This window comes from Mercenaria mercenaria, chromosome 10, assembly GCF_021730395.1.
Source record: "Mercenaria mercenaria strain notata chromosome 10, MADL_Memer_1, whole genome shotgun sequence".
Classification (NCBI taxonomy): domain Eukaryota; kingdom Metazoa; phylum Mollusca; class Bivalvia; order Venerida; family Veneridae; genus Mercenaria; species Mercenaria mercenaria.
The window spans coordinates 68,846,093-68,871,995 of NC_069370.1; the positions used below are offsets into that span (position 1 = coordinate 68,846,093).

A 25,903-nucleotide genomic window follows, 5' to 3' on the forward strand; every position below is an offset into this window, starting at 1 on the left:
TCCATACTTCAAATAATGTCCAAAGTGGTGTCTGAGGTAATCTGCCGCACCCACCAAAAGCTGAAAAGTCGCCATATGACCTATATCTGTGTCGGTGCGACACGAAACTAAAGAAACAAAAATACTTAGATGAATAGTCCATCTTTTAGAAACAGACAAAACAGATTTCATTTCGAATGATAACGAGGTAATTCTAACAAATTTAGAGAAAAGTTCTTGGAAGGGTATTAAATTCCTACCATAAACCTACCTTGACTGCAATTTCTATGGGTTGGGTTGGGGCGGCGTAGATTCAAGCCCCACTTGGACCAAACTTTTATGCCTTATTTTCGTTTTTTCTAGAAAGTTTTTACTTCTTTCAATACCTATGATTGATTTATCTTACAAAAGTGGAAAAATTTCATTTGATAAACGATTTCTTCTGTTCAAAGTGAATTTACCTCTGAAACAGAAGGGGTAAAGTTAGATATCTTTAAAAAAATTACTAAGTTATATGCGGTAAAACACTCTCTATTTTGCCTTCAATCTTTATGTTACATATTGTGGGAAAATGTAGGTAGTTTTTTTCTGCCCCAATGTTATTTTTGAATGAAGTGGGCGAAATTCAAAACAGACCCGCAGGATTCGACTATAATTTTTAAATATTGGTGTTAGAATTCTGTCTCATTAAATCCGTTAACTTTAGGCACTCTAGAAAAAATTAAAGTGGCAGTTTTATTTTGTGATTTATAATTGTTTACCAATAGTTTGATGTTTCTTTTATCAAAATTAATGGCAAAATAAATTCTCTGCAAACGTTTTGAATAGTGGTCATCACTTTGAAATTTGTCTCTACTTGAGCTTGAGAAAATACAAGAAAATGTACAAATTTATAAAAGTTGTTTAAAAATTGCAACACAGTGCGAAACACGGCCAACTTTAAGAATGTACCAAGCAAATGCCATTTTTAAACATAACTATTAGGGGTCCAATACCTTAAACGACAAAACAGTTGATAAAACTAAATTATAATTTATTAAAAAAAACAAATGTTGATACCATAGATGAAAAAGAAACAAAGTCGTATAAATGTTTATTAAATATTTTTAACGAATGATTAATATATATTTTTTTTTAATCAGCTATATACACATAAAATAAAACGTTACGTTGTATAGTATTATATAAAACAACGTGACAAGTAAATTTAAAAAATGAATATGCGCTAAAACATTTACATAATTGTGCAGCTATTCCGCACGGTGACGATATAACATTAATTTTATCTAGAAAAAATATAGTTTAATAAAATTACTTCGAATGCATTGATGCTCTGAATAAACACGGTTTAAGAAATGATCTGAATAAATACGGTTTAAAAAATTTTCTTTGAATACACAGATGTTCTGAATAAATAAGGTTTAATATAATTACTTGGAATACATTGATGTTCTGAATAAATATATTTGATGGAATTACTTCGAATACATTGATGTTTTGAAAAAATATGGTTTGACAAATTGAACGTAAGGATTTTCAATCAGTGGTAATTTGAATAAAAACCAAAATTTGCGTAAAATTTTATTCCGCTGTTATGTATTATTTTCGTAAATTTCCATAACGGAATTTTAATGGCAAAGTTTATGTCAATGGTTTAAGTTACTTATTTTGCTTATTTTTCACAATGGGAAAAAGTTAAATATATCATTATACACACGGTTTATAAACATTATCGAAATCAAACCCGTACTTTTTCCTCATTGTATTATGTTAAACAAACTAAAATGAAAGAGTCTTAACGACCTCAAACTACTCCAATGCTGCATATACGGAACAGACGGTGCATCGCAAGATATTGCCGTGCATGACAGTACAGCTGATTTTCAACTAGAACGACACCGAAGCTTTGTTATGTCTGTTCATACAGATAATGAACAAAATAAACTGCAGCAAAATGACAAACATGAGTGCTCCGAACATTCCCCAAAACTCTTCTTCGGAAAACGTCCTCTCTTCTGCCTTGTCAACTGAATGAAACAAATTGATTAATATCTGAGTAAGTTAAGACGGTAAAGATGGACAATTAACATGCCAACTGTAATACTAGAGTTAGTTACTGGCTAGATAATTTTTAAAGGATGCAGCACACAAAAACGCACAACAATCTGTGAAATATATAATTACACCTATGTATTATTTCTTTAATAATTAGCGACTTTATTCTAACACATCTGTGAAGAAATTTATTATATGTTCCATAATGTATTTGCCTAACGGTTTTGTTTTTTTATTGCCTTATACAAATAACATTTTATCTACTATCTCATTGGAACAAGATAGTATCTCGTTACTACGAGTTGGTTGCCTCGAGACTCTATCTCGTTCCATTCCTTGAGTTAGTATTTCGTGGCTCCGAGATATTATCGTGTCCCCACGAGTTAGTTACTTTTAGTACCTCGTGTCCACGATAGTGGATATCGCTCTCCCTTGAGTTAGTTACGTCGTGGCCACGATATAGTATCGCGTTCCCGTGAGTTAGTTACCTCTTGGCCACGATATAAAATCGCGTTCCCACGAGTTAGTTACCTCGTGGCCACGATATAGTATCTCGTTCCCATGAGTTAGTTACTTCGTGGTCACGATATAGTATCGCGTTCCCACGAGTTAGTTACCTCGTGGCCTCAATGTTGTATCGCGTTCCCACGAGTTAGTTACCTCGTGGCCACGTAGTATCACGTTCCCTCGAGTTAGTTACCTCTTGGCCAGATGTAGTATCGCGTTCCCACGAGTTCATTACCTGGTGGCCACGATATGGTATCGCGTTCCAACGACTTAGTTACCTCGTGGCCACAATGTAGTATCGCGTTCCCACGAGTTAGTTACTTCGTGGCCACGATGTAGTATCGCGTTCCCTCGAGTTAGTAACCTCGTGGCCACGATAAAGTATCGTGTTCCAACAAGTTAGTTACTTCGTGGCAACAATGTTGTATCGCGTTCCCACGAGTTAGTTACCTCATGGCCACGATGTAGTATCGCGTTTCCACTGATGCCACGAGAAATAGTACCAAATTATTTCTAGGAAGAGACACACCACTTTATATATTCATATAAAATGTAAAGTATTTATGTAATCCACTCTTCTACATTAGTTTGGAAACGGCCTCTGTAGCCTAGTGATACAGCGCCCGTTTCGCTGCAGGAAGTCGTGGGTTCGATCCCTGGCCGCGTCGTACCAAAAATGTAAAAAATGGTACTAGTACCCCTCCTCGCTTTACGCTCAGCATTAAGAGAATAGTGTTAAATCTGGTCAGCCCGGAGTCAATATAATGTGACTGGGTGGGTATGCCACGTGTCTATGACGAGATATTCCAGTGAGGCAGCACTATAAAGTTGGGTATTGTGCTTACTGCTACAAGCAGACACCGTCGTTTATGTAACTGAAAAATTGTTGAACAAAGACGTTGAGCCCGATCACATACACCCACATTAGTTTAAAGTCTTTTCGTCACACATTTAAGCTTTTTATGCATTAGACAGTGGGGGTGTGGGGGTGTGGGGGTGCGTGTGTGTGTGTGCGTGTGTGTGTGCGTGTGCGTGTGCGTGTGCGCGTGCGCGTGCGTGTGTGTGTGTGTGTTCGGGTTTAACGTGTTTTTCAACAATTTGACAGTCATGTAAACGACGGTGTCATTCAGACAGACGTTAAAAGGAATCGAACTATAACGTGTATATATGAATATTTGAATATTGAAATAAAAACTTCTACCATGCAACCGATGAGCGGTACTTAAATTATGTATTATACATGGCATTTAACATCAATGACAACCGCCAAAGTATGTATTTTACTCCAATTATTTTTATACCATATGCTTATTTTAACAGTACTTTGAGTTTCAATGTTTCATTTGAAGTTGATTTTTTCAGGCATGGATTCCACAAGGCGCTTTGCAAAATCCACGACAGCCGAAAGTATCATTGCAGACCAGGGTACTGCTTGAATAACCCTTTTATCGTATACATGTACATATACCTTTATCTAGAATTATATCAACCAATTTTGACTACAAATTTGAGCCAAGACTGAACTCTCGTTTGAAACTGTGAATTGTTTGACGCAAGAAACGTAAGACGCCATCATTTTTTCATTTCTAGTGTCATATTTGATGTCACAAATAAAGCATCATTGAGAAGGAAAGGGAGAAGGAGATATAGAAATGTTGAGATGAATTAGAGAAAAGGAATTCAGAACAAGAAAAAGAGAGAATGGAATACAGAATATTTAAGACTAGATCAAAGGGATAGATAGAATGAATATGATAATGAAATTTATTACATGACTGTATTCTATTGTTTCTCTGACTGGTTGAAAACGGTTTGAAAAGTAATGAGTACATATCATATCAATTTATCTTGGGTTATAAATAGTACGATATTAAAAATAGATCGAAGTAGGTACTTGGAAAACCAATATCAACCTGATTTGGACTAAAAATAGATGTAATAAAACAATTATCAACTTTTTCATAGGTTGATATCGGAATTTATCAACCCTCAAAAAGTTATATTCACCTTCGGCTCGGTGAATATAACTTTTTGAGGGTTGATAAATCCTGATATCAACCTATGAAAAAGTCGATAATTGTATAATAGAAAACGAATAGATAAATATAGAGAAGGAATAGAAAGTGAATATAGAAACGAAAGTGAGAAACAGAATAGATAAATAGATCTATAGAGAAGGAATAGAGAGAGTGAATATAGAAATGAAAGGGGGAATAGAACTTACAGATAAATATAGAGAAGGAATAAAGAGAAGGAAAGTAAACCTTGTGAATTATGGATATACATGCATTTAATGTTGCTTTATATATACATGTATAACATCTGAATGAAATATATGAATAATTATTAACAGTACCCTCTGAGTCGTCATCATTGTTTGTCGGTTGTGGTGGATTGGCCACCCAATCTGGAGGCGGAAAGCTTCTACATTCTGGAAATCCAGCCGGGGGAGGCGGAATGCGTGAAAAGGAATCGTTCAGAAGTAATCCCATACCTGAAGAGCGTTCAAAATGCAGTTAAGTCCCTGTACTTATAGACTAGATAAACTTAAATATTCTAATGTCTGATTTCAAGCGGGAAGACGTGTGCCATGGACACCGCAGATTTTGATACATGCAATGATCAGACGTGTTGCAATTTCTAGACAAACAACAAAAATAAATGTATACAAGAATACAGTGTACTATTAACTACCGCATGTATCCGCACAATGCACTGTATTTATATACAAGAAGGCAATGATAGCCCTAGATCGCTCACGTTAGTTTCTCAGATGACTTGAACAATTCTGGTGGAGGGTCACGTACGGAAAATATCTTTGTTTGAAATGTGGTAAGCGGTTTTTGACAAGAAGATTTCTAAAGTTTCCACTATATACCAATATGAACCACTATATAAAAGTTTTAATGAAACTTCGTTCCAGTCTGAAAAGTAAACTAGCATATCAATACGATGGAGAGTAAGAACTGAGTAGGTTTTCAGTCTTATGGAAAGCTTATGTTCTAACATGATTCTGCTAACAAATTGATAATCTCAGATTTTCTTATGAAGAAAAATACATTTTATTCTTTTCAGAACTGTTCAATTTTAGAAAATGAATAAGTATTTCTTCTCAAAAACATCAGATCTTAATTAATGTTTATACAATACAAACTCAATTAGCTACATAGATTTTATTGTAAAGAATGCAACTTGCCTTCTACTCCCACTACCCCACTCTTGCACCACTCCCCTCAATACAATTAAATGCAAAATACTATTTTTTACAAAGTTTAATGAACAGCCAAATGCCGTACAGTCATCTAAAAATCATGGAGAAATGTCATCAAAATGTAAACAACGATTGAAGAGAACATGTCGTTTTAAGTTACATGTCTCTGGCGGCCAAGTTTACAGACTTGTGTGTATTCTTTGTGAAGCGTCCTACAAGACATATTTCTGTTAAATGATTTAAAAAATTGACCAGAAGCTTAAGGAGGAGATGCTGTTTGAAGTTTTTACTGCTTAAAGCTCTGGCGGCTGTAGTACAAATAGGTATACACTCTCCCAAGGAATGATTTAAAAATCATTCCAGCTGTTTCTGAAAAGAAGATTTTTAAAGTTTTTGTATGTAATAAAAATACCATGATAAACGTAAGGTTTGCTGGTATACCGAAGTAAAATCCTATATCCGATCGCTTAAAAATATAATATGATATGTTAATATAAAGTAAACATTTCCTCACCAAATTTGCTGTGAAATTCTTGATGGCAGTGAATATACCAAAGTCCAGGGTTATCTGCTACAAATCTAACGACTGCATAGCCACCAGCCGGAACTGTTATTGTATCCTTGCGCGGTGCCCGAGTTAGATCCACACCGGGAATATTTCCTCCTTTCCAGGTTTCATTTGCCCAGGATGCATTGGAGTAACACTGCCCAGGACAGTTAATATCGGCGTTATCTCCTAAATTAGCAAAGCTTGCGTTTGTTTGGCGATAACCAACCTTTAGCACATGAACTGAATACCCATGTATATGGATTGGATGATTAATAACGTTCAAAAATCCACGGCTCAGAAAGTTTATCTGCACAACGTCTCCAAAGTCCACATTAAGAGGTCTGTTACAAAAGCAAACTTTATTAGGCATGCATTTGCCACATAGTCCAGTAAGCTCTTTGGGTTGTGTTAAAGCAGACACTGTTGGCAGTTTTAGACTAATTCCATTCATGTGTAAATATACTACACCGTCTTCACCAAGTGCTCCAGCCATATTAACAAAGAATTCTTTAAAATTTGCCGAGGTTGCTAATGGCGCAGGATCATTGTTACTGGAATGCATTTCATCAATATGTACACAGTTCCAGTTTGGATACGTTTCGAAAGGGCAATTAACAACAGTACATGGGATACTTTCATTGCACATATTGATACTAGATATTGGATCGACTTCTTCGGATCCTTCGTACCTAAGAATTGCATATCCGGCTAAGTTTTTAATTGGTTGTAATGTATCTGCCCTAATCCAGTAGTTACTGGCCGTTTCATTAGCCTGAATAATGAAATCGAATCTCTCGCCGCTGTGCAGGATAAAAAAGTCTGCAATTACTGGCTCCACATCTAGGCCGTCGGCGGCAATGAGCTTCAGCTTATGACCATCAACGGACACTTTGTGCTGAATACCAAAGCCTCCTCCAATCACCCTAAATCTGTACTGTTTCCCATGTTCTACCATGAAGACGCTTAAAGGCGTTTTCGTTAATTCTCCTCCTTGTGAGTCAAACACTCTACCTCTACCATTTATTAATGAGGATTTAAAATCTACTAAAGTTTCGAGAGTACCATCAATTTTCCCAGAAGGCCTAAGCGGGACGCCGTCGGGGTTAATGTCCCCCAAATACATTCTTGTGAAGACTTCATCAGATGTTTGTTCATTACTGTAGTCCTGTACAAATATAATATGTTCCTCAGTATTGTCAGTTTGCTTTTCCTTAACAATAAATGCTCCAGACAGACCCATATTTATCTGTGTTCCAGTATGGGAATGATAGAAGTAAGTCCCACTTCGGTTCGGTCTAAATCTATACGTAAATGTCTGACCAGGTAATATTGGACACTGGGTAATGAACGCTGCTCCGTCCATCCATGGAGTACCTCGCATCTCGATTCCGTGAAAATGAACCGAGATTCCATCACTTATCAAATTGTTCTTCACATGAACAATAACTTCTTGGTTCACGTAGACAGTCAGTGTTGGTCCAGGCATTGTTTTATTGAACAAATACAAAACTCTTTCATGTTTTGATCCATCAGCAAGAACAACGTCATCTGGATCTATTGTCACGTTAGGGTCACCGCCATGCAGGTACAGTTTGCCGTTAGTTTCATTTATGTATACCTTCTGGTTAACGCCTTTCCGCATTGGCAGCCATAATTGAACGTCAAGAAAAAACTCGCAAGTTGTAGCGTCCATATCACAGGTACCCATACTACCATGCCCATCACTTAACGTTCCCGGAATGATAAAAAGCAGAAATAATCTACACGTTTGTTTGGAGAACTGGATAAGTGACATTTTGATCTGAAAGGGTAAACAACATTAAAATGCAGTCCAATATAAGTGTTTTGGAACGAGGTCTTTCAATTTTATTCCCGAATGCAGATTGACATTTTTAGATGTATATTTACTATAAACTGGCCACAGACAAGTTTAACATCATTATCTTACAACCTGTACAGATGTTCTTTAAAAATACTTCACAAATAAAAACACCGTCGGCCATTGGTTTAAACATTACACCGACACAATTATAGAATACGAGAATTTTCCAGCTTTTCCTTGTGAAAGAAGGTGCCTCTCCGAGCAATATTTTAGGCACGGGCGGGCTCTTGTGTAATACATGCAACCTTCCTTATGTCACCTGGATGACTTCCTCTAATGACAGTATTCTAAACTTTAAGCGAGGTTTCGAACCCACAATGACAAGAGGAAAGTTGATTTGAAGTCAGATACCATAACCACTCATTCTTGCATAAAACCTTTGTTTTTTGCCGATTTCGGGCATGCACAAACAGGGAAAAAACGTGTACAAACAAGGAGATTCTCGTGAGCACGCGCTGTTGGTGAACGTTTTGAATATGCTGTTGCGGGTCCAACGTAATTAAATTATGGATCCCAAATCAATTTTGGCCGAAGCCGAAAGGTCCGAGATTTATGAAATATTTTCATCTGCATTTTTATTAAAAATATCATTTTTCAACCTAACTTTACTTTAACTTGTAATAAGCGCTACCTCTCTTGATACGCGACTGCATTGACGTTCCTTATTATTGTATTATTACGCGTATTTGACTCGAAGTAAGTTTACACGCCGCGGCGATTTAATCCCTGAAAATGATAGGCAAACAACATTTACAAAAATTCAATTTCGTTTTCCAAATTAATTTGAGTCGAGAAAGTTGACATGCTAACTTTAAATCTTACACTAAAACTTTTGAAAAATGTTTGTGTCTACTTTACACATCTATTCAGTCTACTGATGTAGTAATGGTGTGTAATGTAAAGCATAAACATGACGAAGCGTAAAGTTTGAAGGATTTTTCCATAGTTAATGAACATTTGATGAACAGAAGGTATTTATTATATATTTTTCAATTTATCTGTAGATCTCACCAACCATGTTTGAGTTTATAAATCCAATCTAAGTTGATTATATCTATGTTGGAAAAATTCAAATTTTTGTGTTTATCAAACTTTGATCGCGATGGGGTGGGGTGCAAAGCAAAATTTTCTAGTTATAGGCCTAGAGATTTCATTTAACGACATGAAGAATATAGGTACCGATACCAGTTTCTATTATACGACAATATTTACATTTAAAAAGCGTAAGGGACAGACTATTAATTTAAACCAAGCAGAACTGTGTTCTGTCGGCACCTCACCTGCAAATTGCGTAAAGACAGGATGCCCTTTTCTCATAATTCCGAGCCTCTAAAGCTAAACTTCCTACCGATATATCGGAAAAAGGGGGAGTCATTTTACATATATTTAATATTAAAGAAATTACCACAACAAGAATGTCCGTTCGACATGTATAAGATATGCACTGTTTCTGTATGCCCTGGAAATGCATAAATAAAACATGTGTCCATAACAACCTGAAACGGCCGACTTCGATCGGCTAATGTCAGCTGAATAGTCTTGTTTTTTCGATATTTCCAGCACTTTAGTTATGTTTTATGCAAGAATAGCGATAACACACGTTTGTTTCGTGAAACAACATCTGCAGAATCCCTCGGGCTATGTTGGTGCACTCGCCCTACGGGCTCGTGCACCAACCAATCCCTTGGGATTCTGCAGATGTTGTTACACAAAAAAACGTGCGTTAACCCTACAGCCTTGGAGGCCCTTTCGGCCATTTTAATACCTGATCAAACTACCGTTACTGTCCTCAATTTACCATTATCACAAAAATATTCGTAGTAATGTGCCAGTCGCATTAAGGTTTATTTAATAATTATTCCGATTTATGTTCTTGTATAAAAATTCCACATTCAGCATCTTATAAAAACTTATGAATTAGCATTAATATTTGTTAAATAGTTTAAATTTTTGCACTTACCTCGGAACAGAAAAATCTCAACTAAATTGCGTTAAGTATCATGTTTGACTGTTCGCTTACAATGGGTTATATAGTTAAAAAAGGCACGGTAAATACTATTGTTAAAGCATATATTTATGAGAAATTGTATACAGCTCTATATCAATAAAGACTGGTATCGAATTCGTCGTGTCATCTTTCACGTCGTTTCACTTTATCTATGATACGTTTTTGTCAATGTTCTTTTACCAATTTATTTACATAATCTGCAGAAAAAGAAATGGCAAATGATACATTTTTATTCTAATATAACTGTTTAAGAATATATCTATTAGCCAATAAGAACTGTTCAAACACAATTTATATTATTCCGCCCAAACTGCTCTATAGATGTTAAAAGTCCCGCTCACCATGAAAATGTAAAAACAGGATGACTTTGCTAAAAAATAAACATGTTTCAGGTGATATATATAATACTATGTGTAACATATTCATATATTGAATATAATTTCACGCAGTTAATGAGGTAGGTCACCTTTTTACAAGGGTAAATTCAAATTAGTTGAACCGTAGCGATTTATTGTATTTCGTGTAAGTTAATGTTTTAGCTGCTACTATCTCAAATTCGTTTATCACTGTCCCTTTGAGTACAAGTTTTATCCATGTTTGAAGTACATGACCCTCCAAAGGTATTTGAGCCGTGCCATGAGAAAACCAACATAGTGGGTATGCGACCAGCATGGATCCAGACCAGCCTGCGCATCTGCGCAGTCTGGTCAGGCTCCATGCTGTTCGCTTTTAAAGCCTATTTGAATTGGAGAAACTATTAGCGAACAGCATGGATCCTGACCAGACTGCGCGGATGCGCAGGCTGGTCTGGATCCATGCTGGTCGCATACCCACTATGTTGGTTTTCCCATGGCACGGCTCAATTTATATCGAAAGAAGAAGGAGAATACGGATATTTAACACTTTTGAGTGTATTTCGGTTTCACTGTTAACCGTAGGTCGGCGTAGTTGATAATTTTATAAGTATGTGCGCTAGCTTTCTAAAGTAAGCTTAAAATGTGTATGTCGCAGGGCTCGTGTTTCCATGGTAACTCATTTTCTCTAATTTTTAAACAACTGTGCATGATAACATGTTTTTTGACGGCTTCAGTGCCATTCTTTTTATAATCAACGTCGAATATTAGGGTAATATCATTAGCAGAATACTCAACACTTTACATGATACCCTATTAATCTTAACGTTTATTAATAAAGTAACCATGGCAAAAGAGGTTTTTTAAATATATCTTATATCTCACTTTTTATCGTAATTTCTTTGAAAAAGTTTAAATAAAATTACAATAGCTTCAAAATATTTTATTTCTAAAGTAAGTAATATGTTCGTGTAATTTGCATTTACCTAAACAAATTTCAAAGCTTAAAATACTTACAGTAGTACTTCTCAACTGACCTGTTTTTGGAAAAATCATTGTGCTTGCAATTATTGTTCACATGGCTAGTGTTGGAATACAGATAAAAAGCTGAAGCTATGTTCCTTAAATAGACCAGTGTCAACGCCTTTGAAATTTACCTTTAGATATATAGATCAATTTAAGAGCATAGTTTAAGAAAAAATAGTACCAAATTATCAATGGAAACAGGAAAAAATGTATTACAAATCGAACGCCCCACTTTTTGTTTGTAAATGGCCGTAATAAGTAACCCTTCACCTTTCTTCCTGTGTGGTGTTGATAAAGAATTCTATCTATCTATCTATCTATCTAGCTATATTCCCAATAACATCAGTAACCATCATCCAATTTCTTACATTCCTGTTAACATTTCAATATAACTACAAAATAGCCGCAAAATATTGATCGTTATTCAGAGCGAAAGACTCTTAACAATATTTTGGCAAATAATGGCTGTTTAAAAACTGTTCAAATAAAATAATTCTCAGAATTACGTACTTTTAAGATAATAGCTATTAATATTGAGCGGTTACTGACATGTAACGTCATGACGTTGATGTTTTGTAGCGTTTCTGTGGTAATTTATTCATTCTTTCCGCATTATTAACCCATTAAGCATCAGATCGGACAATGGTTAATGATTTTAGTTTTAGAAAAATAAATATACATACACATTTAACGTTGTCGTAAATCCTCACGTTAGTGCACACACACAAATATTAAGGTAACCTACCTCCTTAATATAATTTTACGTTTTATGGTATTTTTGATGAAAGGAAGTATGTCGACCTTCTTTTGAAGTATTACGCTTTATGAATTTTACCTAAAATCTTCAAAGATTCATTTATTTTCATTTATCATATAAAACATATATATAAAGTGTATAAACCTAGTCATTTTCGCAATGGTCGTTTAACTCTCCCTTTAACGCCAAGATGAAATGAGATGTTTCGTTCTGTCGAGATAACATACGCGCCATTAATAAAGATTTCGTTTGGAGTGTAGGCGCGCACGTATAGACGAAATCAAATGTTTCATTGTAGGATGACACAACGAAATGTGCTACGAAGCCGCGTAAGCACAACTTCGTCTTTGCGCGTGCGACAACATGTGAAAACGAAATGTTTGTTAAAGGCAAGATCGCTAAAAAAGAAATGTTTCGTTCTGTTGTGTTCTTTCTTTCGTTTCTTCGTGTTGATATTTTGGTTTTGTCGCATTGGCTCGGACGCCAAAAACGACAAACAAAACTTTCAAAAGTCCATTGTAGAAGACATATCGAGATGTCCTAAATCAGCCACAGAAATCTCTACATATAGGTAAGGGGATCACTGCATATAAGATTGAAGAAAAGAACTTTTAATTCGGCATTATCGTTAATTCAACACATTTTAATGCACAGCAATCGAAAATTGCTTTTATAAAACATTCATCACTGCAGTAAGATGCACATAATGCCACTTTAATTACACGTGTAAAGGAAAGGAGCGTTTAGTTTACAAACGTTGCCAGAACTTGTCGCCGGAGCCTAATGCTATAATCTCATTAATTAGTATTGTATATTTGTACAGCAATTATATTAATACATGTATTAAACGCAATAAAGATTTAAACGAGATAACTTTTATTAGTCCCCTACTGGTTGAAAACCAGTTTCGGAGACTATAGGAATGCGCTTTTCCGTCAGTCCGTCCGTCCTTCCGTCCGTCCGCAATTTCGTGTCCGGTCCATAACTCTGTCATCCATGAAGGGATTTTAATATTGCTTGGCATAAATGTTTCCCATGATAAGACGACGTGTCATGCGCAAGACCCGGACCCCTAGCTTAAAGGTCAAGGTCACAATTGGAGGTCAAAGGTAAACAGGGCTTTTTCCTGTCCGGTCCATAACTCTTCCATCCATGAAGGGATTTTAATATTACTTGGCACAAATGTACCTCATAATAAGACGATATGTCATGCACAACTTTCAGACCCCTAGCTCAAAGGTCAATGTCACACTTAGCAGTCAGATATAAACATGGCATGAACAGGGTCTGTTTCGTGTCCGGTCCATAACTCAGTCATTCATTAAGGGATTTTAATATCACTTAGCATAAATGTTTTCCATGATGAGACGACGTGTCATGTGCAAGATCCGGACCCCTAACTCAAAGTTCAAGGTCACAACTGGAAGTCAAAGGTCAACAGGGCTTTTTTCCTCTCCGGTCCATAACTCTCCCATCCATGAAGGGATTTTAATATTACTTGGCACAAATGTACCTCATAATAAGACGATGTGTTGTGCACAACTTTCAGACCCCTAGCTCAAAGGTCAAGGTCACACTTAGCAGTCAAATGTTACCATGGCATGAACAGGGTCTGTTTCGTGTCCGGTCCATAACTCTCCCATCCATGAAGGGATTTTAATATTACTTGGCACAAATGTACTTCATAATAAGACAATGTGTAGTGCACAACTTTCAGACCCCTAGCTCAAAGGTCAAGGTCACACTTAGCAGTTAAATGTTACCATGGCATGAACAGGGTCTGTTTCGTATCCGGTCCATAACTCTGTCATTCATTAAGGGATTTTAATATCACTTGGCACAAATGTTCTCCATGATCAGACAACATGTCAGGCGCAAAACCCGGACCTTGGCTCAAAGGTCAAGGTCACAATTTGGGGTCAAAGATCAGCAGGGCTTTTTTCCTGTCCGGTCCATAACTCTGCCATCCATGAAGGGATTTGAATATCACTTGCCACAAATGTTCCCCATGATGAGACAACATGTCGCGCACAAAACCCAGACCATTAGCTCAAAGTTCAAGGACACAATTGGCGGTCAAACGTCAATAGGGTTTTTTTACCTGTCCGGTCCTGAACTCTGTCATCCATCAAGGGATTACAATATTACTTGGCATAAATGTTCCCCATGATAAGACGACATGTCAGGCGCAACACCAGAAGCCTAGCTTTAAGGTCAAGGTCAATAGGATTTTTTCCTGTCCGGTCTATAACTTTGTCATGCAAGACAGGATTTAAATATCAGTTGGCACAAATATTCCCCTGGATGAGACATGTCATGCGCAAAACTCGGGTCCTATGTCTAAGGTCAAGGTCACACTTAAAGGCCAAAGGTCAGATACAAAAATGACTTTGTCTGGAGCATTTCTTCTTCATGCATAGAGGGACTTTGATGAAACTTGGCACAAATATTCACCACCATGAGGTGGATTGTCATGCGCAAGAACCAGGTCCCTAGGTCTAAGATCAAGGTCATACTTAGAGGTCAAAGGTTAAATTTAAGAATGACTTTGTCCAGAGCATTTCTTCTTAATGTATAGACGGATTTTGATGTAACTTGGCACAAATGTTCATCGCCATGAGGCACCCTTGTTTTAAGAATTACCTCCCTTCATTTTACTGTAAATAGATTATATTGTTACTTTTTTATTTCTGGCCGTAGGAAAAAATCGAGACCACTTTTCTCTGGTACAACATTCATGTTACATTGAATTTTTAGATATATTTTGACCTATCTCTACCTGGTAAAGAGTTTTGTGTGGACTTATAATAGATTTTTTTTTATTAATTTCCCTTTGTTGTTACTATAGACAACTTACATGATAACTTTTTTATAATTAGCCAAACAAATTCAATATGAAAACAACTGTAGGTTTTTATGTATGCAAATTTTAATCCAAGTGTTTTGTTATAACATATTGTATATATAGTACAATATTGTTTATACATCATTGACATATATCCGTTCATTATTTTATACTGCAGTAGAAACAATTAGGTGCCTTCCAGTAGGGGACTTTGTATTGCATGGCAATACTTCATTCACTTGCTTACACTGTCTTGTAACACTGGGACAGGTTAATGATTAAGAATGAATTTCGGTGCACCATTTAAACTCCCTAGCAGCGTTTTGTTACTGATGGTTCCAAGTCATTGCTTCGCAGTATTCTTAGTTTTGTTTTCGTAGTCTATATGTTTTATTGTTCGTAAGTTTTGATGTGGTACCCATTAGCCACCACCAATATTTTACGGCGGTTTTTGTTTACTTTAACGCTATAATCGTAGCCTTAAGATATCTACATTACTTAAATAACCTATTTAGTTAACCAAAGACACGGTGCTGTTGTGATAAGCTCTCCGAATTCTGCGCGAGTTACTACAGATTCGAAGTCAGTTCAGACCATTTTTATTTATCAGGCTGAGTCAATCTAATGTTATTCTATCGATATTGCTTTTATTCCTGTATTATTTTATAAATCAGATTTCACGCTTTTTATGATAATGTTTTTATTTTGTGCTTTCATTTCTATCGTGTACTGACGCTAGTTGCTTGAATTGTCCGTTGAATAAACGAACACTTTTACAGTTTTGAAGATGTTAGTTTAAATCATTTAAAACGGTTTACTGACAAGCAAACAGCAAAATGTTGAAAACTAGTCCATTTCAAATAAATCATGATAAATTGGTAGCTGAACATTTTGTCCGGATGCTATATCTGCACATGTGACTTGGTGATGTTCGTTAAATAGTAAACAAATATATATCTTGCAGCACGTTTTCAATAGTTATACTAGTACCAAAATAATTGTCTATTTTTTTTTAATAATTTAAATGGCCAAAGGCAATTTATATTGTCGATATGCCAATAAATTTTAAACCTTGAAACCTTTGTTAAACTCTTTTTAATAAACCACAGGTTATTCGATTTGCTCTACATTTTTAATAAAAACAGATCGTAACCTTTCTCGGTTCAATGCCAACATATAAAAGAGTTGTTATTTTATGTATAAACATGACCTTTCACATATATATGGTAATACAATACATGACGCAGTCAATACATGTTTAAATACCCAAAACGTCCTACTTATTTTCAATGTTAATTGTACACCACAATACAATACTCGTTTAATATTGATAACAATTTTCAGGAGTGAATAAAGTTTCTCAATTTAGTCTTTATTAGCCCAATACAATGCCGTAACGGTAACAACTTTAGAGGGAGTCAATACTGCCTGGTTACTAGCATTCCAGCGATAAAAACGTGCAGATTATGGCAACGAAGAAGCGAAAACGAAACTTTAAAAAGGTGTTATAAACATTCTTGCAATTATATCATCTGGAAAAGTAGTCAAGAAGAAAGGAAAAACGTTTTTGCATATGTAGTCATTGGTCTCAAAACTGAAGATGAGTATGTTCTCTACAAATACGGTCTGGAGTCAGCCAGAAGTATCAAGTATGTAATGGTTTGGATACGAGCAATCGGAGAACAGTAAACGGTTTGGATTTAATATATGTAACGGTTTGGATAGCAATTAAATTCATATGACAGGAACTCAAAGATAAAACCAGACACAACTACATTTTTTTCCTTCACTTATCTCTAGAAAATCTATGTGGTTTTGTTTATGAATGGCATGAAATGTAGTGAGTTAGATTTTTCGACAATCGACACAAAAAGGTCATATATCACCGAGAGTAAAATGTAGGGAAAGAAGTAAACTGAAGGTCATAAAACGAAATATCTAAGCACAAAGGCAAAACTGTGTATAATTGATTCGAGATTAACATTGTAAGTCATTTTTTTTAAAGAATTTGAGTGCCAGACCAGTCAGATTATCCAGGCCTTTGAACGTGTTTATCATGGAAAGGACGCTATATAAATCTGGTATAATATCTATGATTTAATTTAAAACAAATTCCTTTAGTGTTCATTTGGCTACCGTATTTGTCAGTAGCTTTTTTATAAACAGTGAGTAAAAGTATGGAAACTAGACTTTTATTTAAAAAGAAACAACGTCTACAGCACCCCGGACCCGCCCCCGCCGCGCCCCTCCGCAGACAATTATGCCATTCTTCAGGCAGTTATTTCGTATTGGCGGCGGACAATCAAGTATTAACCTCTAAAATATCCCATTTGTTACGTAGTAGCTTTACATACGGTTTTCCATAAGGGCCAGCGCCTGCTTCCTGTGAACGCGAAGCGCAAAGGTACGACAGTACGATTGCGAAGCGCGACAATACGATGGTGATAACACAACAGTACGAAGGCGAATCGCGACAGTACGATGGTGAACGCGACAGTATGATGGTGACAGTCCGTCGTACTGTCGTGCTTCACCATCGTACTGTCGCTCTTCACTATCATAGTGTCGCGCTTCGCTATCGCACTGTCGCTGCTTCACCATCGCACTGTCGCACTTCACCATCGTAGTATTACCATCGTACTATCGCGCTTCGCAATCGTACTGTCGTCTTCCTGTCAAACATCCGCAAAATAATTCACTTAGTTTGGACTTACCTACTAAATATCTTGTTTATCTTGTTTGCTATAAGCATATAATTGTATGTTTAATGCAATAAACTATTTGAGATGAGTTGAGTTTAACATAAATCTACATATTTTCCAATACCTTTCTTCAATTAAAACTTTAGGGTCAGTGTCGGTCGGTTAAGCGGAAACCAACAACTGTATTCTAGACCTTATTAACACTTTGTATAACATTTACCCTAAAGCTTTATAAATACAATTTATACAAGAGTGTATTTTTACTATCTTTACCTGTAAATATATACTTTTAACGTTTCATGGCTTGAACTATAAGAGCTGATTTTTTCACAAAACAATTAAGTACATGTAAATACATTATCATTTATTTTTCCACTAATAGGTTAATTTGAATAATATTTTGTTCATAAATAACACTCGGTCGGGTGACACCCTACCGGTTGATATTCATTTTATTATCCCCCAAGTAGACAATGTAAAATAGCCATAGACGACCAATTAATACAATTATACTATTTTAATAGTATATTTCAAACAACATTAAGGTATGAGGTATGATATATTTTTAATATCATCATACCAGATTCTATTCATTTGAGTGACACTCTGCCAGGGAATTTTCAATAGAATAGCACCCGGTTGATATTCGTTTGAATAATAGTGTCCAGGTGATATTCATTAAATCACATCAGGTCTGGTGATATTCATTTCAATAATACCCGTGCCGAAAAGCGTTCCAATTATTTGACCATTGGACAGAGTTGACAATACTATACAATACAGAGTTTAGTTAAATGCAATCCTTATGTAAACAGAGAAAAGATGGTGATTTGCGAAAGTACGATGGTGACACTACGATGATGAAGCGCGACAGTGCGATGGCGAAGCGAGAGAGTACGATGGTGAAGCGCGTCAGTACGATGGCGAAGCGCGACGGTGCGACCGCGAAGCGCGACAGTACGAGGGTGACACTATAATGGTGAAGTGCGACAGTGCGATGGCGAAGCGCGACAGTACGATGGTGAAGCCCGACAGTACGATGGCGAAGCGCGACAGTACGACGGACTGTCACCATCGCACTGTCGCGCTTCGCCATCGTACTGTCGCGCTTTGCCAAAGTACCGTCGTACCTTTGCGCTTCGCGTTCACAGGGAGCAGGCGCTGGCCCTAAATGAACACCGTATTTAATTGCTTAAAAGGTCGATCAATGTAGTAGGCCTACATTGGTAGTAAATACACAGACTGTTTGACCTGTGTGCACTATTGAAATATTTTGAGATATTTGAATTGATTTTTTTTCATAACTATATAAGTAGGCAAAAAGTTTTGGCAGAGGTTCTTGTACACTTATTATTTTTTGAAAACTCAAAATTTATATGGAGCTGGTTGGAGTAGCTGAGATAACATATGGGCACCAAGACGAGTACTGTGGATCCGGAACGGTTTAAGGCCGGTGTTTACCGAAAGCAGAAATACAAATGCCATCAGTGTGATAAAACACTTCCCACAAGTAAAACATTTCTTCAGCGGGCCGTACGGCATACCCAAAAATATAAATTAGTACCATAAAACTTATAACCACAGGCGTATCCGGGATGAAAATAGTTGGCGTATAGTTGACATTGTCTGAGTATCCATTGTCTGAGCAGGAATATTTGATAGTTTTTTTTTCTCCATTTGTCAATTTTTCAAATATATAGCTGATAGCTTTTTATGATTGTCGTGAGAGCCCGTCACTTCAGCAAATTTTATAAAAACTACTGAAATCAAGTTTACCGAGCGAAGCGATGTTGTCTAAATAACTGCTGTCTAAACATTAGGCTGTCAAATAGGTATTATCGCCGGAATTATTTTAGGGGTGTGCGAGTGTGCACTCTGATAGCAAAGACATGACAATTTTTGGTTGAGATCCTGGTTTATCAACTGTCGACCTTTATTGTCTGTTAAATGCTGTTGTGCGTTCTGTTCCAAAGTGTTGGTGCAAGTCATATTGTCCCTAACCAAAGCATTAATTATATCTTTAAAAATGTAAAACTTCGCAATAAAATTCAATCAGAGCGAATCATGACATACGCACTTTTATGAATACGGTTAGATTTTATTCATCCTTGACTCAAATTTCATGACTTGACATATATTTATTTCAAGTTTCCGTTTAGCCTCAACAAGTATTCGATACGCATAATAAAGCAGGAGAACATTGACACAATTTCTATATTATATTGAAATCAGTCTTTATCTACATTTCTACTGTCTCAATTTTGACATGGGCAATCTGATATGTTGTATTTTATTTACTACATTCCTTTAGACCTATAAAAATAGTTCGGTTTTGAGGTCAGCGATGTTTTTATACTTTTAATAATGGAACGGTCCGTTATTTGGTACGATAGTGTAACACTTAGTAAATCATGCTGATTTCCCTAATCAACAGACAAGTCTATAAATTTAGTTCAATTTATAGACTTGTCTGTTGACTAGGGAAATTAGCATGATTTTCTTTAGGTAACAACCACTATGGTACGAATAGAACAACAATTTTCTAACATCATATATATTATAATCTAAATATTTCTAGTTTTCATATGACAAATAGCATACTGTCCATGTTAAACGAATCTTTTGCTGTGTGGGTTCGACAAATAATTTTCATTTTATTTTTGCTTCGTTAAGTTCTGTATAACAACACGACTGAGGAATATTTAAAGCTAATTTGGCAAAGCAGAAAGGTTTAGCATCATATCAAAGATGATATCAATTAAATGAATGTACTTAAGCGAATAATGAACATAATATTATGTTACATAAAGGCATATATATATGCACAAACAAACCGCAAAAGAAGAACAAAAGTGAAAACGAATAGGAAAAACAAAACAAAATCTGAAAAGAATCCTCAGATGATTCAAACTCACAAAACATATCCAATTGTAATCTGCATTTTATCCGACTGAGCTATGTTGCCGTATACTAACTGAATAGTTTAAACGAAACAATTACTAATATTTACTTAAGAAATAATATATCCCATTTGTCATTGAATAAAATCATTGTTTGGAGTTTAGATACGAAGGAATTATATATGATATAATATACGCATCTGAACGACAAACAGTGATTTTATTCGCGCGCAAGTCACTGTTTGAGATATATTATTTATATTCTAACACGTTATCAAGGATTATTATGTACGTCCTTGACAATATCCATCAACTATTTGCCGGATTTCTTTTCCAGCGCACCGCTATGCCGTCTAACGCTATGATTTAATAATTATGAGGTCATAAAAAATGAATTGTTCAATTATAACACACAGTTTTCAGCCTTCTTTGTTTAATAGGAAAACAAATCAGGTCGTGATAGAATTGTCAGTAATGTGCAAGCAGTTTATCAGATATCATGACTCGAGTTTCGGCGGGACTCACGTTATCATTGGGGATTAGTATTTTTAAAGACACTCGCGGCAGTTTCGTCATTTTTTTTTTCCACAATAATAGATTTTAATGAAATGTTCTGTATTACAAGATTATGTTATGACGTATTGAAAAATGAAATAAAAATGCCAGGTTACCAGTACTGTTTCAGTTTTATTTGTCCTCAGATATGATGCTATTTTGAACATTTTTCAAAATTTCCATACTCCTACCATGTGTTTCAGTAAAAAGCAATAACTAGTACAAATTTGTAATCTAAGCATTTTTATAGCAGAAAACAATATTTCTAGTGGAGACATGCACAGAGAAATAAAAAAAATGATTTTGTAAAAAAAAAAAATAGTTGTTCAGCGGACCGGTTGTTGTTTTTTTCATGTTTTTGTCAATCTTAAGTTGGTATTTCTGCTATTTTATTGAGTTTCACCTAATAGAACTAAATCAAACCCTGCACATGCATTTGCTTACGTCTACCTAAACAAAAGAGAAAATTTGTAGGTTACCATATTAGATTTGGCTTAAATTAAATTACAACGGGGTGGGGCATGGCGTGCATTTATAGAAAGCAGGTTGTTACGAAATACGTTATCAATTTTTATTTCAAACATGCCATATATTCAGCCAAAATCTTTGATAATATTCTATTTTTGTCTACAGCTTGAGGCAAAGATAGTTAACAAGAGGATCAAATGTCCCTAGGTCGCTCACCTGTGGAACATCTGGAAAAAACTCTGTGAAGAAACTGTGATTTTTCTGTATTTTTAAGGAAAAAACAGAGATGAATCATTCCGGCTGCTGCATCCTTAAAGAGTTTTGCTGTCACTCGACTACTGGTATGACCCAGTATGAGACAGGACATACATTCCCCAGCTGATGTAGTGTGGGTGATGCCGGCATACAGAAGTCTGGGTTAAGAATGTTGCTTATTTAGATCGAGCGCTATAAAAAGCTAAGGAACGTACTAATACTTGCAGTGCCATAACAATTGACAAATTTTGAAACAGAATGATACAGGCTTGATATCAATTGTTGATGAAGTACAGAAAAGAACGCCATCTATACAGTTACTAGAATTCATGAAAACTTTGGAGAGAAACATAGCTGTTGATGACGACACTATTTATTTTCAACCAATTAAAAAAATTATGACAAACTTTAAGCATTATAAGATTAAGTAAAGCTGTATCGTGCTAAAGATGAGGGCGATATATTATCTAACTTTTAGGCCTTTAACTGAAATGCCTATCTTAGTGACACCTCAGTGAACGGAACAAGGGGCACCGTTAAATTCTCTAAATAACATAACAAATAAACTTGTCCCGTCATCTGTTTATGAAAAAGAGACCGAGTGTTTAGACATACAAAGGATACAATTTCCCCGACATTGTATTTTAGTATAACCCATACATAAATCCCAAGGTGTGACATTACAGTCAGTTGGTATTTTCAGGTGTTGCTTTTGCGTCGTGCTACATCCTCTGAAAATTTGCAAATAAAGCATTAAAAGCCATCCTTGATTAAACATAGCCTGATCCCGTCAAAGTGTTACACTGTTGATTCTACAATAATACTACAGGACTGCAGCTGTTGTAAACATGAGTGTGATGATAATGATAATGATGAAGGAGATGATGATGTCGACAATGTCGATGACGATATCAGAAATCTTCAGCAAACGTGGGTGAAATATTGCCGAACCAGAAACCTGCGCGATCCAAGATAGTCTTGACCCTCTTAAAGTCTTAAACAATGTGAGTATGAAGGGAGTACAATAGAAAACCCTATTAAATAACCTACTGAAAAAAATAGTGTTACCTTTTATAATTGGGTCAGTTCATACTATCTTAAAATGAACATGATATCTTATAGTAATTTTACGGACGCTGAACAAGCAGATCAAAAAATGTAAACGCAATTTTGTACAGACCAATGTATTTTGAAAAATGATGTACATTTTTCTTCATGTGATTTTTTCGACAACTCCGTGGCTGATGTTAAAACTCAGGATCATTTTTTTCTGTAATTCTGTCAGTTAATTTCTGCAAAATTTTGTTACGCAACAAAACAAACCAAAGCTTATAAAAACCTCTGCTGTCAATGAACGAAGTTTTCCTACTGAGAATTTTGAGAAAGGTAAAGGTAACATCCGTTACATCCTGTCTTCCCTGTTTTGACCCTAATAAATAAAATCAACTTCCCATGTGTAGAGAAAAAAGATGAATTGCCTACAAAGCTGAGCCAGCTCATAAATTCTCAAAATAAAATTCATAAACTGGAAATTTATGTAACTTCCTTACGAAAGGTCAATATATAACAGAAATGATAAGGTCGGATATTTTTGATGACAGAGCATTATTTTAGCAGTAGATGATTTTTGTTTAGTGAAATAGACACTGACATGGCAGAAAAACTGTGATGGAAAAAAAGAAATTAAAAAAGATTAAACGAAATTCAGTCGGATAAATCAGATGAAGTCAGGCGTAATGAACTCTAAATATTAATTCGACGATAGATTATACACTGAGAAAGACCTTCGGAGGCTTTTAGAGGCATATCTCATCACACCCAAATCACAATGAGAAGTATTTGATTGAAAAGTTGGTTTATACCATAAGACAGACTGATTTCATATTAACGCTACATGTATTTGAATCTGCTTAATTACTATCAGAAGCAAAAGAAACCTTCCTATCTTCGCCTAATGATAAATGTATTGTTGTCAAACTACAGGAAGGGCATGCACAAGTGGAAAATGTAAAGACAAAGGAAAAAGGAAAGAATATCAATAAAATAAAATTGAACAAAGGTAAACCCAAAACAGGAAAACACAAGGTACTGCAAGCAGAAGACTTGAGTGGTTGTTCCATTTGTTTAGAACCTAAGCTTGATTTGTTACGATAGATGCGATAAATGTATACACAGCCATATTGTCGGTATCACAAAAGAGGCGCAGTAGGAAGAGTTTAAAAGTTTCCTGCCCATTTAGTTCAAAAAGCTGCTTTGAATGAAAATATAAAGGCTATTTAAAAGAACATTAAACTTTCATGATTATTGTCAGCAAAAAACTCTTAGTAAATTAAAAAAAAGCCTATTGATATATGGTTATGAATACGCACATATTAACGTTGTCTGTTGAAACATTTCATTTCCTTTATATCATTTTAATGGATTTAAACAACGGAGTATTTCATATGCGTGAAAGCTGTTTTACTGGATATATGTATATCATTTTTATCAAATAAATGCTATTGTCTAAACTTCACTTAACTCCCTGAGGCCGATTTCGTAACGTATACCTGCTGCGGCGGGATAAGAATTACCATCTGACGTCGAAGAACATTATCTAACCTTATCATAATCACACTCGCATACAGTCAGTTGAAATCATGCAGGGAAACATTATTAACTTGGGTGTAAATTAAAATATACTTACAAAATATTCGAAGTTTGAACAAATATTTTTATATCCAATTTCGTCCGTAGCTTATATCAAAATAGAACAAAATTTTCACTTCGAAATATTCACAATTTTAACACACCTACTGCGTTTAATAGATATTTGAACATTCAATTCCAGTAAATAGAAATGCATCATTAACAATGAATATTTACATCAGCATTACTCGAAATTTACACCCGTTTTTGTGTGAATATCAATGATTTATTTTGATGTATAATCTATTTCTAAACATGTACACAAATGTTGTGCGTCACGCGCTGAGACAGTTAAGTTGTAATATTTACATCCATCTTTGAATAATTATTAAATTTACAAACATGCGTTTATTTACACATTTTTTTTGTATTTTATGAATTATGCTTTGTTGTGTTATTTTGTATCCATTTGTATCGTATGTGATGTAAATGTACCAATATTTCAGCCTTCTAAAACTTAACATTTTCCGACCATTCATTTGTCTGATAATGGAATCGCATCGTCAGAATCATCATCCGACGGAACTGATATTTCATAATCAGCATGATAATAAATAAATATTTTCTTCATTTTAAGAAAGATCTCTGGCCGACGACATTATTTTACTCTTTTGAAATACAGTATGAACGAAACACAGCGGAGATCGTCTTTTTATTTCATTAACATTATCGCATAGTTACTGACATTTATTTTAACAAGGGAACTAATTATTAGCACAACGCAAAGTAGTTTTGCTTTTGTCAAGATTATCGAAAATTAACAAGTACTTATCGCAATCATCATGATCTCAGTGCCGCGACTATACTCGTCAATCGCCGCCCTGGGGATGCCTGATAACGCGCGTATAGTCGCATATCGACGCTACAGGGGTAGAAAATATACCTATAGTCGCATTTAGGCAACAGGGAGTATCAGTATGTCATTTAGAATCATTATTATGTATTAAAATGTAAAATAACAGTAAAGAAAATCTTCAAGTTTCTAGTGTTTAGAAACCTAGAATATGCCATGTAGTCGATATGTTATTGCGTGTTTGAACTAGAGATACAGCTAGATCAAATCCGACTTGACTTGTCTTTAATTAAAAGTAAATGTACAATGATGCTTCCTATTTTTGTGTATGATCATTTGATAAGATATGATGTAATTGCAAAGCAAACG

General features: G+C 35.4%; 1 protein-coding gene across 2 annotated transcripts; it reads right to left on the reverse strand.

Moving 5' to 3' along the window:
* Window positions 1–1,060: 1,060 nt before the first annotated feature.
* LOC128559972 (uncharacterized) lies at window positions 1,061–23,010 on the reverse strand. 2 transcript variants are annotated; one of them, XM_053553283.1, is made up of 5 exons: window positions 22,678–23,010; window positions 22,015–22,245; window positions 6,267–8,103; window positions 4,898–5,035; window positions 1,061–2,006 (listed from the first exon to the last, which is right to left on the reverse strand). In XM_053553283.1, the coding sequence occupies exons 3-5, from the start codon at window positions 8,095–8,097 to the stop codon at window positions 1,867–1,869; spliced, it is 2,109 nt and encodes a 702-aa protein (XP_053409258.1). In that variant the 5' UTR covers window positions 8,098–8,103; window positions 22,015–22,245; window positions 22,678–23,010; the 3' UTR covers window positions 1,061–1,866. The 2 variants fall into 2 exon arrangements, with proteins under 2 accessions (XP_053409258.1, XP_053409259.1); XM_053553284.1 differs by lacking the exons at window positions 22,015–22,245; window positions 22,678–23,010 and adding an exon at window positions 10,145–10,402.
* Window positions 23,011–25,903: the final 2,893 nt, after the last annotated feature.

What these genes read in the sequence shown, in the direction of transcription:
- LOC128559972 (XM_053553283.1), bottom strand. Translation starts at nt 8,097, where the DNA reads ATGTCACTTATCCAGTTCTCCAAACAAACGTGTAGATTATTTCTGCTT. An exon ending in AGAATTTCACAGCAAATTTG is followed by an intron (nt 5,036 to 6,266) that starts GTGAGGAAATGT and finishes AACGCTCTTCAG; the next exon opens with GTATGGGATTACTTCTGAAC. An exon ending in CAATGATGACGACTCAGAGG is followed by an intron (nt 2,007 to 4,897) that starts GTACTGTTAATA and finishes TGTTTCATTCAG; the next exon opens with TTGACAAGGCAGAAGAGAGG.